General features: G+C 33.4%; 1 protein-coding gene across 5 annotated transcripts in view; it reads right to left on the minus strand.

Moving 5' to 3' along the window:
- Positions 1–4,270: 4,270 nt before the first annotated feature.
- Positions 4,271–21,157, minus strand: part of Lasp (LIM and SH3 domain protein Lasp) — a 179,969-nt gene continuing 163,082 nt past the window's right edge. For 3 of the 5 annotated variants that reach the window (XM_069829016.1, XM_069829023.1, XM_069828996.1), the window contains 2 exons: positions 17,676–17,866; positions 4,271–13,958 (listed from right to left, as the gene is read on the minus strand). In XM_069829016.1, the coding sequence (XP_069685117.1) occupies positions 13,782–13,958; positions 17,676–17,866 (368 nt within the window). In that variant the 3' untranslated portion in view covers positions 4,271–13,781. The remainder of the gene's footprint in view (positions 13,959–17,675; positions 17,867–21,157) is intronic. The other 2 variants (XM_069829007.1, XM_069829032.1) reach the window with 2 other exon arrangements.

Raw genomic sequence — 21,157 nt, forward strand, 5'->3', positions numbered from 1 at the left:
AGATTGGTTCATTCCTGCCTGTATGGCTACTTCATTTTTCGAAACAACACTTGTTGAGCATTCACCTTCCATAATACTTAATTTTTCCATCTTCTTTTTGAGTCTCTTTCGTACCTTTCCGAAGCTAGTTGAGATGAGGCAGCCTTTTTCTTGTAATCTTTTGGAAAAATACTGGGAACGGTATGCTAGTTTTGGGGGGTATCCTGATCTCGTTCCCAATAAAATGAATACTGCAAATTCTTGTTGCGGGTGTTGATTCCCAAGGTGAACACTTTAAATCAAGACTTAAATATCGATATGAATACATTTAAAAGTAAATATATTATTTATTGTTGCTAATATTATACATAATATATATGTAAAGAACTCAGTAATTATGTACTGTGTTTTTATTTTTAAATATAATAGCACATACAACATTGAAATTTAAATTATAAATTCCTGTTGTTAACTTAATTGTTATTTATAAACATAATATAATATACAATATACATTTTATTTTTTATATTAGTATATCATAATAATATGATTGCAAGCAGTGTAGTGCTATTTACTTTCGTCTGCGTGCTGCTTGGATTCACAATATTAGCGTTGTTCCGCTTCAGTTTTCTGTTTTGGGAATGAGTAAAAACAATATCGGTTAGTGTGTTCCTATAAGCATTACTACACTTAAGAACACAGCAATTTGCGTTACCTTTCTGCTTTTTAGGATCATCCATATTTCTAATCGTTTAACCTGAGACGTTAAGTATATTCATACGCTTCAAGCACAACTCTATCGCTGCTGTCCTGCAGTTAGTAACAACAGTCGCCACCAGAGGAGCTTGCACGGTGCCTATAAACTTTTTTTGTCAAGATAATATGAATCTAATTTGAATAGAATCCAAGCCATAAATTCATAAAGAGCTGATTTTTATATCACCCTTCCATATTTTGGGCTATATGCTTTATTACGAGCAATGTATCTCAGCTTAGATCGGACTGAACTTTTTTCTTTAATTTCTGACATGCACATTAAAGTTCTTGCAATTTTATTTTTAGGACTGTCTACGACGTGAACGTCAGAAAACAGCTCGTTTGGAAACGAAGGTAACTTGTTTGGAGTTAGAGAAATCTAGGACAAAGAACAGAAACTATTATACTGCTAAACGTACTGAGAAAGAATCATCTATTTCAGAACTTAAAGATAAGTAAGTAAAGATATGTACTGGAATTTTGTGCTCACTTCTTTTATATTAAGAAATGTTAGTGGTCTGAGAAGGAGTTTTACTAAACAGTAGGTAGTTTCTATCCATCTTTTACTTAACACACAATTCAGTGAAGCTGAAATTCCAATCTTGTGTAGATATTTGGGAAGGCAATCACACTGAGTGTGGTCTCCATATTGTTCAATTTATTGTCTGCGATTTACATTCATACTACGCTATGTTATGTGGCATGAAAATGTTTTTAGACAGTGGCATGCCTCTATTTTTTTTTTTCGCTGAAATTGTTTGTAACGTGATTGATACAAGATGCCCTATTGTTTCTTCAAGCTCTTTTATATAGTTTTCATGTCACATTTGTTGTAAACTTTCGAATTTTAAATTTTGTAAATATTTTATATTGATATCATCTATATTTCTGCCATTATTAAGCTTTGTTTCTCCATTTGTTTTCTGAAGCTATGATGCTTATGATTATTTTGTTAAAACTAGCCTTCTTTCTTTTTTTCGTTTATTTCATTGACTGTCGCTTTATGGATAAATGCTTCTGGTCTCCTTTATCTACATTTTTAACTCCTTTACGTTATTACAGTATTATCATCCAAAATTTGGCTTATTCCATTAAAAATAATGATAAAAATATTCTATTCTAAGATCTGCTCCATTTCATTTCAAGTTACTCCCAATAGTCTCCATGTTCAGCAACCCAAAGTCCTTTCTCCCTGTAGGTTGAATGAAAATGCCAACTAAGGGAGAGGTTCTTATTCACTCATAACTGATCCATTATTTCTTTCGGTATTATTTCAAATCCTTCACTGCCTTGTCTATTTTCATCTTTTCTCGAGTTTATACATTTCTTTAATGGTCATGATCAAATCTGGGAAAACAAAGTAGAAGGTCCTCAAAACTTCATATACATATCTTCAAATTCTGCATATCCATGTTGTTCATAATTCAAACCATTTCCATACAAAACAAGCAGCTTCATATCTTAAGTGATGATGTATAGATAGGATTTTATTTGAATCTGGCATCATGTTCTTAGAATGACGTTCATTCCATTCATTCTGTACCTCTTTTAAATATATCTATCTTTAATTTCATCTGAGGCTTAAGTTCCCTGAGTATGGTATGCAAAGAAATATATTAACTTGATCTATTATGATAGACCGCACATTAATTCCTATCTTGGCTTGGTCTGACCCATTTTGTGCCCTAAATATGCGATGGTTGTCCAAATCCGACAGGTGGTCTGGGCAACATTCGTGAATCCGATCCTGACAGGTGGGCCATCCTGCCTCATATCATCCTAATCATCAGCATGCTTCAGAAGTCATTGAAATTTTTCACTGCTAAATATGCTATTCAGATTCTTGCTCAACATTTAATCATTCACAAGTAGTACTCAAAAAGACGAAAAGAAACACCGTAAGACAAAAGATATACACTCAGTACCTATGTGATGGAAATAATCTCTACTTCCCTGTTGGCAACTAAACTTAGACTGGACTTGAAACTGGAAATGCTGCCACTTGAAATTCAACGAAAAATTTTCAATATTAACTTGTTGAAAGGAATGTTTTTGTTCTTAGACTCGAACTTGCAGAGGAGGAGTTGTGTGTTCTGAAAACAAGACTCCAAAGCATCAAGCAAGAAAGAGAAGATGATTTGAAGAGTTATGCAAATCTTCTTGATCAAACCCGTCAAATTTTCATGGATGCTAATAACGGACCTACACAAGATAATATTGCACAAAGTTCAGGCACAAGTGGAAGAGCCTGAAATTAGTATCGAACAATTAAATTTGATTATACCTAAAAAAAAAAAAATTAATAATAAATATCCACTACTATCTATTTACACATTTATTTCTTTTTGTTAACAGATTAATACTGTATGAGCCAAGTAATGTAAAATTGAGAACGATATTTGCACTGAAATCAAACTAATACAGAATACATAATTTCAGTCATTGAAAATGTTATAGATAATAAAATTATTATATTTTAACTGTAACACTGAAGTAAATAGTAAAAAATGTGTGAACAGAACTGAAGTTGAATTTTTAATCTATTTTCATTTTTATACTGCAGTAACCTTTTTTTCTCTTCTATCTTCTCATAATTCGATTATTTTACCTTAACTTTACCCCCGCTTCCCCCCCATCCCCACCCTCCCACAAAAAAAAAAAAACGTACCAAAACAGTAAACAACTTTGTAGTGGAATTAAAGATAACGTCCTACATCTTGTGACATTTGAAGGCAGCCACGGGTTTTCATGACATCCCTTTCCCTTTCCTTGTGGTCAATAAGATGCTACTGCTCTCTCTGCCCTTCACCTATAGTCTATTGTAGGATGCTTTCAAATGTCGCAAGTCGGTTGTTGTTTTAATTCCACTACAGCCAACTTTGCTGTCTGTAATAATGTGAGGTAGACCCATGTCACACGAAGATTGATTGTTCATGAATTTAAAAATTATGTTCAATATACTGCTGAAATTTGTAAATAATTTTGATTATACAGGGTGTTTCAGAAATACTTTGACAAACCTTGGGGGCATGTTCCTCACAACAAAACAAGGAAAAAAAGTTCATATAAATATATGTTACATATTGTCAGCTTGATAGCAAGTGTTGCAACTTTAATCAATTCAGAAACTCATAACAACGAAAGTTTGTGTTCAACACGTTTCGAGGTACAATTCAACAACTTAACTTATATTTGTAACCAATAATAATATTCATTTTGTTAGATAATCGAATGATGTTATGGATGGATACAAGTCTGCTGATGCACCCACCGTATCCTAGATGGCTGTGTGTTGCCAAGGAGACTTGTTTACTACAGGAGAACATTTTAAACATTTGTTAGGAGTTTAAATTTAAGAATCTAAATTACATCTTACAACTCAAAATCATGGATTCTCAAACTCGTAAAGTGAATGTAACGTTAGAAACGTTTTGTTATTATCATCTAATTATAGATTTTCTAAGAAAGAAAAATAAAAATGTGTATGATAACACCAACATTTAATAGTTCAGGTCAGCAAATTAAGGATTAATACTTTTGTTTGTAAATTGAGTTTATTAACTACAGAGTAATGCTACATCATTTTAAGCACAGAAGTTGTGTATATACAGAAATAATGTTAATGTAATAACGCTTTTTCTTTCTCTTTGCCAATTAAAGAAAACCAAAATTATATATATAATAGCACTTTCGGTAAGAACAAATCATACCATACAACAGTTAGTAGACCTGTTTCATAAACAAGTTTACAATAAATAAAGAGAATTTCAATATTTATTTCTCTACTTCGAGTAGTACATACAATGAATAAACTTTAACTGAAAATTATATGCTGAATTAATGGCATAACCATCCAAATGTAACTGAATATATTCTTAATACGGCATTTTATTGAATATTTATCTTGTTATGTTCTCATATTTGAGATACTTAACTGCCTCTATCACAAAAAAAAAAAAAAAAAAAAAAAAAAAAAAAATAGAACATACAATAATTATTGTTTTAAGTTTCGTAACAACTTCTAGTATGCTCAGAGGTTTAGAGTTGTATCCCCTGAATTAATTTAAAAAACACTTCTTTTTACCAACATGGATTTAATAATATTATAAAATACACATTCTCAGATCCTGAGATAAATATATTTCTTCTGTTAACATTTAATTTTTGAACTACGTCAATGGCACTTTTTGGTACATATTTTTGACCAATTTCTAATATCCGTTACCTTGTATATGTTTGTAATACAGCTATATCCATCTGTAAAAGACGACTTCACTGCGTAGTATTTTTTTTTTTTACTAATGCCCAAATAATACTATCAAATTACCAAGATTATCAATAATTTAGTATTACATCTGGTACTCTCATTCTATTCCATGGCAAAATATTTATTACGAGATTTCTTTTGAGGAATTTGAACAATTAATGTTATCAAGTTAGAGCAACCATGAAATGACAGACTGACAGAGGAATAGTTCTCCCTATGTAACTATGCATTCTCTTCATTGCAAATGAAAAATATTTCTCCCAAATTACTGCCATAACGTCATTTCTCACGTGGAAACCATGTTAACTATAAAAATGTGTTGAGATAGAAAGTCTTACAAAACCCTGATATGAGAATACCTGAACAATGGCGCCTACAACTTGACTTCACGGTCTTTTTTTTCCTTTGTGAAAACTTTAAGAAAAGAGTTTTATTGGATCCAAGTCTCATGAAGTGAAGCAAAGCAGAGTCAAATGGTAATAGTCGTACAACTTCTCCAGTTGCCATTTTTGGTTATCTACATTGTAACTGTAAATATTTGTACTTTTATAACGTAATTATTTTTAATTTGGTGTTGAAGAGTAGGACTGCTAAGTTCTACCTACTTAAAAGTACGCATAGTCTTACTTGGAGCTTCTTTAACTAATGGATCATTGAAGAGTTATTAGCGAATATCAGTTTCAAAATCTTGTGTCCTATAATATAGGACATTATCAAATTCCCAATTTTCTACGCAATTTTATCATAAAAGAATTGAATTGTGTACCAGATATATTTGTCTTACCCTCTCGAAGTACAGAATAGGACATATCTGTATGAAGCAACAGATACACAAAATCAGTCTTGATTTACTCATTTAATATTACAGTAACATTATGCAGAACAGGATAAGAAAGTGGGCAAAAATTAAACCAAAACAGTTTGTAATACAGTCAAATTTAAAACTTCCTAGTAAAATAATCAGACTATGCTTACAGTGGAACCTCGATGCATCCTTCCCATTATCGTCGTTTTCCCGCCGCTCTCGTCCGCTTTTTTTTTTTTTTTTTTTTTTTTTGGTTCCGGAAATAGTCCCATATAAATAACGTTATTTTTTCTCGGTTCCATCGTTCCTCGAACACATCAATCGTTGAGAAATCACGGTCCCGATGCCATATTTTCCCGCATGGATAGTTTTCTTTTATTTTGAAAGGGCAAACTTTTTGCTCTCCATCATTATCTTTGAAGTAAAAGAATGCAGAAGATTGAGATCCGGAGACTGTGTCAAACTTCGCGGAGAAACGTAAAATGTATTACGCCGCCACGATACGTGACGTGATTCGCCTTTCTAGTGCAGCGCGCGAATTCTCCACGTGCGTTTGATATAGTCTGCTAATGCGGAAATTCTGTGCTATGAAGACGCATTAAATTATGAAAAGAAATGCAATTTAGTAATTTATTGATTAATCATATTTTTCCACACAAAAACGATATGGAGGTGTATAAACACTTGATACAGTATTATTATGGAATATATTACGCAGTCGTCTTACCTAACGAGATTTGTAGTCTTAACGCTGCGACTTGTTTAGAGTCAGCTGTACTAGATTACAGACGCTGATCTCCACAGTGGCAAGTGTTTCTGTACATTGTTTATGTTCAGTACATGTTCATATGCTTAGAAACGTACAGGAGAATTATCTTTGTTAGGTTACTAAAGAGCTAGCCAAGTTCCGACATTATTTTCAAGCGTGTATTATAACCGTAATTTGTGACGCAAGTTCTAGTTGCATGTAATGCATGGAAGCCCGCCTACTTGGGAATGGATTTGTGGTAACACATATCTGCATTCTGAACGTATCACGAATCTAGGTTCTCATACTTCATTTCTGTCTAAACTTTCTGTAATGATTAACAACTCGTAAGGAATTGCGAACTAATTTCTAGTGTGTACGTCATCCTCATCACACGCATGACTTGGTACGAAGGTGTGGGAGGCGGTAAAACTCCACCTTTCTGTTTACTTCAGTGTCGTACTTATCAGAACTATAGAGTTCTGGCATAAAGTGTGCACGAAAGGTAATTGCAGATTTTTTTTCTACAAGAAATAGTGTACATAATGTTCTAATAAAGGTGCATTCAGTGAAATCACTAACCATTCGGTTGTTCATTTTATACCCTATTTAAGCAAACAATAGATTTTTAATTGCAAGCTTACAAACAAGAATAAAATATTACGTGACACGTTCATTATGATTTTATATTATTTATGATTATTGTTAAAAATTAAATGCATCGATTATGTGGGTATTTCCAATGAACAGAGAACAGTGGGTTACGTTCATAACTCTGTAGCGTCTATTATACGCCTAAGTACGGTAATTTTTATGGTTTCTCGGTATTATCGTTTTTATTCCTTGTTCCCCAAAAACACGATGGATCGAGGTTTCACTATAATTACAGTAACAATGAGCTTTATAAAATTCGTGAAATCAATTCTGAAAACTACTATTCAAGAGTGGTTCGTCATTTATAAATTGTAATCATTCCGCATTTATTTTGAATAGCAGTATTTCTCCAACTACTTCAATTTGTGGACCCCTTCTTATATTTTCTACAGTAATTCTAAAAATGTTCGATTATGAAAGGACATCATTTCTACCACAAAAAAAAAAAATCTTCCAAAAGTGACATGGAATTAACTTACTATAATCACGTTTTATGCTATATGTTCCTTAGAATTGTCTCCCATGCACTGGAAGGGAGACATGCAACTTTTTCTATACATGTATGCCAAAACTGCAACTCTCTGGTCTGTAAGAATAAATCTTTAACAATTTTTATTTAAAAATTTTTATTTAAGAAATTATAATCTTGCTGTTTCAAATTTAGAATGAGATTATATTTAATGGGAATGCTTAGTTTTATCTAGAAACAAAGAAAATCATTAAATCCAGTTATTTGTGAGTAAGTATAAGAATTATACAACAGTAAGCAGTTAAGACAGTGCAAACCCCTTTTAACAATATGTAATTGCTTAGAGGTCCACAGATTCTAGTTTGATAAATAGTAACTAAGAAATTAAATTTAACTAAATATTTTAGACTAACTGCCCTTTTTGCTGCATGCTGGCATAAATTTTCGTCATTACACTTACACTGTAATATTGCAAAATTATACAACAGAAGCAAGAGTTATGATGTATGCTAAATCCAGTGAAACTTAATAAAAACATGTTGTACTGGAAGTAGTATACATCTGTATTGATATATTATAAGTTGTAATACAATATTTAAAAATTATGAGCTAATTAACCTATTATAACTTTTAACAGACAAAGTAATATTGAATTATTATTAATCTGGTAAATATACTAATCTTTATGTACAATATAAATGTCAGTGCCATGTTTTTTTATATATATAATATATTATACTACGTATAGAATTCCATTTGACAACAAGGGGGAGATAAAAAAAAATTAACTTTGGGAAGAAAGAAATATTCCACAATATTAAATGCAAATAATGGAATGGAAAGTTAGTGTTCGAGATATATTGAGGTACGAAATAAATTCTTGCAAAATAATGCAATTCTTAGAATGAATGTGTAAAAAGAGAAAGTACAGTAGATATTTTCCACTTTCATATGTATCTTTAAACATATGTCACTAACTAGAAAATGAACTAACCTATATCAGTTCTGTTAGTGAAATATCCAAATGATGTCCTAAATCTTTATCACAAAATAACCCTTATATATAAAGACAGCAACAGCATAGAATAACTTTTTCTCAAGCATTCAAAATGTCTATTTTCATAGCTTTACACATATGATCTACTGAGAGTGAACAATAGCATTTCAACATCAATCTATCAATATTCTGAAGCTTATACTGGTAAACTGTAAAATTACACATGCTATTCGAATTATGCAGAGATCATAGAACTATTTCTTGGTCCAAATGGAATAAGAAGGACAACAGAATTACATGATACTCATAAAAGTGTGCCATGTCCTCATTATTTGGAAACTCGGAACTTCAACAGTTCTGGATGATGCTATATAGGTTACCATTTACCATACTCTTAAGAATACTGATAATCACTATTCTAATTAGGAATGTGAAAAACGAAGTATTCCCTTATGGTTCAGTCAGATTTCACTCTTTTTTTGGGTCTCATTTCAACTTATGGCGACCTTTTCTGAATTAAATTAAATTCTATGTGATTCGTTCATCACATTTAATAGCTTTAAAAACGTGAAATTTTATATAAATACGTGACACTTGCATGTAGCTTCAAGACCAGATCACATTATTTCAATTTCTATTGTTACATGGCTTGCATACTGTGAAACGTTTTAAGTAGCATAAACAAATTTTACCTTGCTTCAATTTATGAGATCAAAGTTAAAGTTATGTTACAAAACTATTTAATTTTCGGGTTATAAAGTGTTTTTTTCATTTATATAAACATTCATTTATTACTGATCCTTTTCATTCCATTGAAGATGACTAATGTATATTATTTATCAGCAATGTTTTAAATTTATAACAGTAGTTCTTAACGTTTTAAACTTCCCCTTCGATTTTCAAAATGTGCCCTCGCACACCCTGAAAATAAAAATTAGCCAAATGTGTTTTTTAACCAACCAGGTACACGTGAGCAACTGAGGGATAAAATTAATTTGTATCTCTTCATCAATGCAATGAATAAAATATTAAGGTACTAGGTGAACTAGTTAAAGAAAAAATAGCATTATATTACATATTACTATAATCACACTCTACACATTTATGTTTAAATTCTTATCGAGAAAAATAAGGAAGAGAGCTAACTGGGAAAGAAAGAGATAAATAAACTGGAGAGGAAAAGAGAGAAATATGGACTAGCAGAAAGAATCTAAAAGGTAAGGCAGAGATCCCCATCTGTTCTTGCTTGTTTTCAATCAGTTTAACTACAGGTGGTACTTTTAAAAAGAGTCTTTTTTTTTAAATATCTTTTGACAATTCCCAGTCTATTATATAAAAAAAAAATAATATAAATATTTAAACTGTCCTGCAAATCAATCTGAACAGATATAAAATTAAGGGTAAATTTTAAGACTGTAATAAGTTATAAAGACTTATTTTTTTAATTTTCATTTTACACTTTAATTTTCTGCTTACATTCAATGTACTTTCAAAGATTTCTAGACCTTCACAACTCTAGGGGTGTAAGCATTTCAGATTAATAATGCTGATTCACAAGTATGGTCGTAACTATTACTAAATTAAGTAGGCTACATTTCTGCAGAATGAAGTTTGAGTATTATTTACATGAAATTAACTGAGCCATGGTAACATAATCGTTTCATTTATTTTACTGACAGTGAAAAGTGGAATGCTGAATAGTCTTGTAACTAAGGATATGGCACACTTGTTACAAATATTGGAGGAAACATGTTGTAACTTGCCTCAAAACACTTTCACAACAAAAGAAAGAAAATATACAACTTTTACAGCAACACTTTCACACAGTTATAAATGTGACAAAATGTTATAAAAATAGTGAACAATCAACTGTAAATAGCTACACAAATTTTTAGTATTATTAACAGGTTTCATAAAATTAAGCAACTGATTTAACAGATTTACTTTTACTTTTTTAATTGTAAAATTCTTCAAGTTAAAGCACTCTTAAGGCAACGAAGTTCGATATAGGAACCAGGTGTATTTTAAATCACAATTCCGTTCAGTTTTTGGAAGTCTAGCACAGTTCATAGAACTTACAACTACTATATATTTTTAAATCACGTGGGGGGGGGGGAGATGCAAGACTATACAATGTATTTTGCAATTTTAAATATATCACTTCGATATGAATTCAATTCATGGGAGGTGGGAGGGAATTGTTACTGTATTGTAAAATTTCAGTTCTGAACAGATCTGTCACTAAACATATGTATGACTATATATTTAATTATCGTCAATTTATATTCCTAATCATCATGACATTATCAAACCAATTCACCGAGATTATTTATTTTGTTATTCCCTTGAAATAAATATCAAATTAATAATATTCTGTGCAATAAAATTTAAGAGATAAAGAAAATATTCCAATCCTCATTGTACTGAATGTCTCTCATATATAATTTTATTAGTCTGCGTGAAAAGTTAAAAAAAAAAAAACAAACTTCTTTAATTTTCATTATCTTTCAAATACCTACACTGGGAGGCCTGGTAAAAATCTATGAGGACCTTAGTTAAATCAACTGCATGCTCTATGGCTATCTCCTCTTTCAATTAACATTTTGCTAAGAAACAATGTTGATTACATTTAAAGTAAACCTATATCTTATTTTGAAGTTAAATTTCAGAGGTCCCATAAACTGAATTTATATCTGTAATTAATTAAATCCAAGCAATTTTTGTGTTTTTCTCTAAAAGAATGCAAATTTTCCAAATATACGCAGCTATAACTATTTTCTGTTACCGAAAATGAACAAACACTGAATGACAACTTACTGAAGTACCATACATTTTTCGAATATCATTTAATTGATCAAATGACTCTCAAATATTTTCATCGTAATAAGATTTTAATATCTTATATAAGAAGGCATAATTATCTTCTACCTGATGCCACAATTTAAAAAATTGCTGTAATCTCCACCTCCTTTAAACATTCTGTATTTTCCAAAGAATGTAGATTCTTAGTCTCAAAATAAGTTTGTTTTAAGATATATTTCTGGTGAATGACTTCACTTTGTCTTAATTTTTGCAGAATTTAAATTACATTAATGTTTACAAATGGCTTGTATTTAAAATAAATTAATAATGTGAGACATTTCAGAATTAACAAGCATTCTTAATATTATTGAGGTGTTTATTGTATCTTTATGCTTGAAAATGTTCTACTGACATTAAGTTATTCATGAAGTGAGTGGAGTTGTCTACCACTAAAATACGCAGCAATAAATAAAATGACTGACCTAGGTCGAAGACTTCACATTTCAAGAATATATGATCTTTACCACTAGGTATAAAATTCTTCCATTTTTAAAACAACTAATTTGCACAAAAGTATAGATGAACCTCTAAAAATAGTTCAATATCAAATGTTCATTTCAAGTTTTTAAACAAAACATATACATATTATATCATTTATTGGACAAAATTGCGTATTTTGTATTACTGAATGTCACTTGTAAAGACTGGTTACATTTACTGTCACAAGTTCTTAGAAAGTCTCAATTAACCAATTAGGTTCATCAGGTGAGACTGTCCAATATAACTATAAGACATACAGTACAAATAAAATGACAGATTTCTTCAGTCTGATATTTTATTATTTGCCATGTTTTAAAACGATATTTATTTAAAAGTCACACATAGCAGGTGTGTCACTCTGATGTACACTACACAAATAGCTGATCTAATTAAGAATGCACAAATCATTGAACACAAAAATTAGCGATTTACAAGATGGAGTGCAGATAATTTGAAAATACAGTTTAACAGATAAAAATAACAAAATATACAAAAATAAATTTGGTAGAAAAAATCCACTTGTTTCACATCCAAAGCCAGTACACAGGTGTAGTTTGCAAAGATCTGCATTATATTGCTGAAATTCTGACGTAATTTGCCACTTCCGCTAACTTAGAATTACAAAAATATGAAGAACCTGAGCCATGAGCAGCCTTTTGCCTTTATGCAGACTGAAGTCTCACATTTCACAATATACACAAATCCCCTAAGAGAAATTAGTTTTATCAACATAAATTCTGCTGCTTCTGTATAACTGCTTTAGTGAATAAAATAATTTTACTACTAAAAAGCTAGGCAAGAGAATGTATAGAAAGTAATAACACTAACACATAAACCTAAAAAAGAAACAAGAAACATGGCAACAGAAGAATTTCTCACAATACTTTACGTAACCTCTGAATGTTATGTATGAATATAAAGTATGTGGTTAAAGCATTAAGAAAATTGCAAATGATGGAAATGAAAGGCACAAGAGTACATGAAATTGGACACTTTCATCCCTTACCATTTCGAGACACCGACAACAACCTAAGGTACTCAAAAAGCTGTAGTTCTTCCTAACAAGTCATTTTCAAAATTACTCCTCATTCTTTACCAGCATACTATAAACACAGCTTGAAGTTTTTGTAACTTTATTCTTGATCGACCACACCTAAGGTACTCAAAATGTTGTAGTTCTTCCTAGCAAGTCATTTTCAAAATTACTCCTCGTTCTTTACCAACTTACTATACACACAGCTTGAAGTTTTTATAACTTTATTTTTGATAAACCTAATTAATTAATAATTTTAAACAAATCTTTATCTGCACAATACAAGTAATCTTCATGTTTAGAAGACATGTCAGACTGAAACAAACTACATAAATGTGTTTAAAAGGCTGGTTGCATTGTGCAAATAAGGATGTCTAAAATGATTTATCCTCGTTAATTACATGCTTAAATTAATCAAGAATGTAGTTACAAAAATTGGATTTGTCTAAAATGTTTTTATCTTCGTTAATTATATGCTCAAATTTATCAAGAATAAAGTTACAAAAACCCTAGGGTGCATTTATATGTCGGTAAAGAATGAGAAGTAATAATTTTGAAAATGACTTGCTTCAATGATAATTACAACATTTTGAATGTCTTCGGTTGTGATCAATGTCGTGACATGCTAACACAGTGAAGGTGTCTAATTCCATGTACTGTCGTACCTTTCATTTCCTTCCTTCGCAATCTTCTTAACGCTTTAACCACAAAAATTTAAGACTCTTGAAGAATTAGTTTACTGGCTCTACGTAATTTGCTGGGAGCATGCCTGTCTGTCCTGTTCGCTGGACTAGGCCAGTCATCCAGCCCTCGTCAATGGGTGTGCAGTTAACAATGAGATCTCCATCCAAGAAAGAAACCTCGTCAGAGTCCTGGGCATCATAATCATACATTGCCTTATATACCTTCTGAAACAAAAGAAGCAGCAGTGTAAATAATGGAGACTAATATATTTTATTAATGCAGGCAAGTTCATTTGAATGTATTTTCATGTTTTTATTTATTGAGAGTAACTTTAGGTTAAATTATAAATAGAATAAAAAAAACAAATGCACGCACACACTCACTCACTGTCTCTATCTATCCATCCATATCTATTTATCTGTATACATCTACTCATCTGTCCATCCATATATAATATCTATCTGTATACATCTGCCCTTTCATCCATATCTATCTATATACATCCATCCATCTACCCATCCATTCACCCATCCACACACCCGTCCATCCATCTACCCGTCCAACCACCCACCTACCCATCCATCCATCCACCCACCCATCTGTCTATGTCTATTCATCTATCCATCATCTACCGATCCATCCACCAACCCACCTGTCTACCCATCCATCCATCCATCTCTCTCTATCTCTATCTATATTTATAGAATTGTGTCTGTGTGTGTCTCCCTCCATTCATCTTTTGACATGTACTTTAACAAAAATTAGTGTAATACATTTTACGTGTTTTGTAACTGAATTTCTTTATTCACGTTTATAGCTATTTTCTTGAACTATTAGTCGAAGAACTTACATAAGGGAAATTATTTAATATGCACCCTCTTTTTTTATAACCATTCACGTTCAGTAGCCACAGTTCTGTCCATTAGCCAATCTAAATAAAGCAGTCAGTAATGTTCTGGATCCAATGAAAATGGCTTCTGGATTTTCGTCACTTCCACGTCTTGTTTTTTTCTTAGTCGGTTATTTAACGACGCTCTATTAACTACTAGAGTATTTAGCGTTGATGAATTGGTGACAACATGACAGTATTTGGCGAAACGAGACCGAGGATTCACCATAGATTACCAGGCATTCACCTTGTGGCTGGGAGAAACCTCTGAAAAAACCCAACCAGGTAATCAGCCCTAGTGGGGATCGAATCCGCACCCGAGCGTAACTTCAGACTGGCAGGCAAGTGCCTTAACCGACTGTGCCACGCCGGTGGCTCCACTTCTTGTTCTCAGATACCTTTAGGACTCTCATCACTTAGGCTACCAGCTTGGGTAAATGTTACGAATGATTTTCTAGTCAGTTCTGACTACTCCCACCGAGACTTGAATGCAATAGATGCTACAGGAATTGCTAGAGTAGAGAAAGTACGTGAAGTTATGTTGTTCCAGCATGGTGGGGCTTCTGCTCACTTTGCTGGTAGTATGCAACACATCTGAGAGCAATTTTTTTGTAGGAGATGGATTGGAAGAGAAGAGCCAGTTTCCTGGTCTCGAAAGTCTCTACACTTGTTACTTCTGGTTTTCTGTTGGGGAATACATGAGAGTATTAATTCACTCCAACAACTCCCTCGTTGTTGAGACTTTACAGACCATCAAATGCATTTCTGAAATTTTAGAGAGAATAGGAGTCTCTTCTCCATAGGTGTACTCTTTGTCTGGAGTTTTAACTAGAAATGTTAAACTTTCTTGCGGGTTTTTATTAAAAAATTAAAAATTGCTACATAAAGTAAGTACTATGTCATTATTTTGCTACAAACTATCCCACTACCATTAAGAATGATAGAATCCCACATCAATCACAGTATTTTGATAAGTTTCCTAATTCTACTAGGGTTGCCAACCCTCCTATATTTCTCGGGATCCCTCGTATTTACCCCTAATTTTTAAATTCCCTGGCTCCCGTATCTTTTTTCTCCCTTATTTTTGCAATGTAAAAATCATTATTCTAAACATTTGATTTTGCCGTGAATGATGCCTGTTTATATGATGAATTTTGTTGTTCAAGAGATGCATTGAAATGTGCAGTCTTTTCGGGAGGTAATGCTTGCAGGAAATGGGTTTTAATGCTCACCTGTTTAAAATCAAGCAATATTAATATTATAATTTTAGAAAAACTGGCTAGTTTTGTTCTATACATACCAAGTAGTAATGCTCATACAAAGATAATGTCTTATCTCATGAACAATATTGGACAGATGTTTGAAACAGGAGTACGACACATCTAATGTAATCAGAGCTGCAAACTGCTATCGACTTCAACTATTATGCGAGACAAGATCTGTCTCAAAATATTCTTAATTTAAGCTTAGCTGTCGAAGTGTAGAATAAAGTTGCTTTTTAGTAACTGAACTGAATAATTTGCCAATTTTCTATGTGAAATTTTGTCGATTTCTTAATCTCCTGTATTTTCTTAAAAAAAAAGTTGACAACCCTAAACTCTACAGCAATTGATGGTAATGTAATTTACATCCACAGTGGAGTAATTATGTATTTCTGACACATTATTTCGATACTACACTCACACGTATGCTTACCAGTACATATTATATACAAATAGGCACGCACACTCTCGAATTGCAGATGTGATACTTTGGGGTAGAAATATTATAATGGAGAGAGAAAACGTACGCACACATGCACAGAGCCATTCACACAAGAAAACACAGTCATTCACACAAAAGACAAATATTAAGGATATTACACAACATTTTAATTTGGTTAATAGTTCGTAATTTTTTCTGTACACATTTTTCTCTGGCACTGGGCTAGGATGCTACTTACCATAGGAAGACAGAGAATGAGTAGGCTTGATGTCATTCATTCAACCCACAATCTGTGCAAAATACCTCTTATCTGTAAATTGAATTTTAAAAGCTTCCAAGTTGAGTTTTTGAAACTACACTATTTTATAAAAGCCCAACTTTCGATATGACTGAAAAACTACGAATTTCATTGTAAACTGATGTACTACAGTGAGGTTAGTTAGGGATGCTCAGGTTTTGCAGGAGCCATTCCCCGCCAAGAGATTGCATGATCACCGAGAATAGTGCATTCACATTCTCGACGCGCACAAGCAATGAGTGACACTGCAGTTTTGCTTTAGTTGTGTTGTGAGAAGTAAGTTGGCAGTGAAAACTGTAATCTTAAAAGTTTAAGTTAAGTTTAAAGTGCTCCGTGTAGGCTATTGTTGTAATGACTTATTCATTATGTGAACATACTTATCTATACAATACATACATATGGAAACGAAAATTTTGTGCAGTGACAAGATGCAAATTTCGGGAAAAATTTCCAGAGAGATCAGTTTCAGCTGCCAGTACAATAAAAAAATCTCTTTATAAGAAGTCCATGCGGACAGGTTCGGTCTATGATGAAAAACCGAAAACAGAACGCTGTGTTCTGTCGGAAGAGAAACTAGACAAGATTGGTGAAAGATTGGAACACACCCCTCAAAAGTCCCTCAGACGTTTAGCGCAGGAAACTGGAATAAGTAAAAGTTCTGCTGGTGTGGCGACAAAATTACTTAAATTGAGGCCCTACAGAATGACTGCAAATTTCATAAAAAGATGTCGCATGTATGTTGCAGTAAATGCAGGACATTTTGAGCAACGAATGTGAGGTTGGTAAGTACTGTAACTTTTAGGTATTGTAACAGAAGGATTGTAGGTCTAAAAGTGCTGGACATGCAAGTGTGTTCCTTGTGGTAACCAACACATTGACAGCCAGGCCGGCTCTGGACGAAAACCCGAGCGTCCCCAATTAACCAAGTTTTCTTTTAATAAAGAAACAGAGTCTTACTTTTTTTTTTTTTTTACTAATGGCAGATACTTGACTGTCCATCATTCATACGTAACAGTGTCTTACTAATATAGTTCCAAAGACAAGACTTACCCCAGATGACTGCAACTTGGTTGGCTGGTTCTGATTAATTATGGGTGTAGTCACAACATGATTATTGTAATTGTTGGCACTGCCACTGCCACTGCTAGGGGGTCTGTAGTCTGTCGACAGTGAGCCATAGAAATTGTTCACAGGATCGAGGTCTGCAATGGAGCCAACCCGTCGTGTAGGTGGACTTGTCACTGTGGAACATCAGCCAAACCAACACCAACACATCAAAGCAAGGAACGGACTATCACAATAAGCAAACAAGATACAATTATCACCTTATCCACAACACTTTACAATATACAAGTATTGCTTCTATTCAGAAAGCATATATAGAACAAGTTAGTACTAGTAAATGTAAATTGTTGTATTTCTGTCTTCTTCATATATTACCCGACTTTCAAGAAGGGGCTACAGTATAGTATAATGTAGGAGGAATCTACTTTACTTTGTTTCGAAGTTGAAGAAAGAAAGAACGACAGAGAAACAGTATATTGCCTATTTTCGTATTTCTAAACTTATCACATACAAGGCTAATCTATATAACATACGTTTTATAACGCTTGTGGACATCAGTGTCCTAGTAATAATCTAGCTATTTACAGATCTAAATCTAAATATGTCAGGCCTACTTATCTCCATGTAGTCCCCTTAAGGGGTTAGGTACAGTTTACAGCAGTAAAATTTTTGGAAATATTCACTTTTTTTCCTCCATTACTGTATCTTGTACAATAATGAAAATTGGTATGTGCTATATGAAAAAAATATTTTTGCGATTTAAAAAAATTATTCAGATAGACCTATACATTTTTTCAAAATTAAAAATGGTGCTAGTTTACTGTGCAATGAAGAAGCGTTTCCCTCATAACTCATAAACTTGTTACTTTTTCATATTCTCTCTCTTTCATTTTATTGCTGAAACTCATGTTTACAATGTCATGCTCTTTCAACTACAGTCTTTAATAAATTTTCCCGCGCAAAGTAGTGATTCTAAGGTGGTGCCACTGTGCACAGTGGAAGGAGGAACCGTAATGCGCATGCTTGAATTTTTTCACCGCATTCGCTTGTGCCAGTCACTGGCTGGTGGTCGCCAAGTAAGGTGCTGTTCTAAGTGTTTGTCGGATTTAGTTTTCTCGCAAGATGATTGAACGAATTGAGCAAAGATACTGCATCAAATTTTGTCAAAAGCTTGGTGATTCTCAAAGTCAAACAATTCGTAAGATTCAGCAGGTGTTTGGGGAAGATGTGATGGGTGTAACACAAATTAAGGAGTGGTTCAACCGATTCAAAGATGGCCACATATCAGCGGAGAGTGAGCAGCATTGTGGCAGGCCCCAAACTGCTCAGAGTGCAGCTGTTGTTGAGAGGGTGCGAAATTTGGTGATGGCAGATCGTCGTTTGACCGTGCGGGAGATTGCCGAAGAGGTTGGAGTGAGTAAAGATTCTGCACATGCAATTTTGCGTGATGATTTGAACATGAACCGAGTGGCTGCAAAATTCGTGCCCAAGTTGTTGTCCCCGGAACAAAAAGACCTCCGTCGTGACGTTGCACAGGACCTTCTGGACACCGCCAACACTGATCCTGGGTTTCTGAACACCGTGATAACTGGAGATGAGTCATGCGTGTACGGGTACGACCCAGAAACAAAAAGACAGTCGTCGCAATGGAAGCATCCCGAGTCTCCAAGGCCAAAGAAAGCGCGGCAGGTGCGAAGCAAAATCAAGGTGATGCTGACTGTTTTCTTTGATGTCCGTGAATTGTGCATCACGAATACGCACCAGAAGGACAAACGGTGACAAAGGAGTACTATCACGATGTTCTCTGGCGACTCCGTGATGCAGTTCGGCGCAAAAGACCAGACATGTGGACGGCAAACAACTGGCACTTGCATCACGACAACGCCCCCACACATTCATCCCAATTGATCCACACTTTCTTGGCCAAACATGGAATTACAACCATTCGCCAACCTCCCTACTCTCCAGACCTGGCTCCTTGCGACTTCTGGTTGTTCCCAAAATTGAAGACACCACTGAAAGGATCCCGTTTTGAGAGTAGAGAAGAGATAATGTGGAACACGATGACGGAGCTGAACACCATTCCAAAAGAAGACTTCCAAAGGTGTTTCCGGCAGTGGAAGGATCGGTGGGCTGTGTGTGCAAGCACAAGGGGCCTACTTTGAAGGGGATTAGGGTCCCAACCCTGTCAGGTATTTGAAATATTTTTTCTGGCTAAAGGTCAGATACTTTTTAGACAGGCCGAGTATATATATATATATATATATTTTGTGTTAGAAGAAAATATTGATATTTGACAATTTTTTAAAATGAAATTATTTTTTATCAGACAATCTATCAAAGATAAAGATAGAGAAGTGATTTTGCATCATATTGTAGATATGACATGCATAAATACACATAAAACATTTCATCACAGAATGTTGGATAGTTTTTGAGTTATGAGGGAAATGCTTCATAACTGCAGAGTGAACTGCTACCATTTTGAATTTTGAAAAAATAAATAAATCACTTTTTTAAGTCGTAAAAATATTTTTTCATGTAGCAGAAGGACAGCGTTTTACACATACTAAGTTTCATTATTGTACAAGATACAGTAATGGAGGAAAAAAATGTTTAATATTTCCAAAATTTTACGTAACACCTTAAATGGTACAGTCTTTAATGGTCTATTCCGCCCATTTTCTAACTTGTCTCATATTTTGTTCACAAAGGCCTCTATGGGTTTCACTAAACTTTGTCCTGTAAAGATATCTACAGTCTCAATCGAGATAACAAACCACAAAGGTATTAGTCTGCAAAACAAGACACACAACAGTATGGAACAGTTACCTGGTGATTTGGACTATGTCTGGGTCCTTTCATGTGCTATAAATCTAACATAAATGAACTTTGGTTTTAATTTCCTTCAGAAGGAAGCAATGCTAAGAATCTTCATTTTTCCTTAAAAATTCAACATCATCAGTTGGTTTGAACCTGTGGAACTTCGAATCCAAATACAAACATGGCAACCATTATGCTAAGACACCATGAGATATAAATATCTCATATTACTAAACAAACGTGTACAATATTACAAAGACTAAGTTTACACCAATACACAAAAGATTCACACACACGTTTACTTAAAAAATCTCCAACATTTAACACAAATTACGAAGCAAAACTAGTGGAGGAGACTATACGACATCATCTAACGCTACGTAGAACTACTCCACAGGAACATATCCCAATTTTTAAGCATGCATTATAATCTTATCAAGATATCTTCCAGAATTCTACATACTTACTTGTTAATGTCCACTGCTGATATATTGCCATTTTAAATTCTTATTTCTTTTCCAAAACAATTTTATAATTATGTATGTGTACAAATCTCCTTATAACAACATGAGAGAATTACTGTAATAATAGTTCCCATATTTCAGCTCTGTTATCCCTACTTCGTCTAACAAAATGAGACACCT

Source organism: Periplaneta americana, chromosome 1, assembly GCF_040183065.1.
Source record: "Periplaneta americana isolate PAMFEO1 chromosome 1, P.americana_PAMFEO1_priV1, whole genome shotgun sequence".
NCBI lineage: Eukaryota > Metazoa > Arthropoda > Insecta > Blattodea > Blattidae > Periplaneta > Periplaneta americana.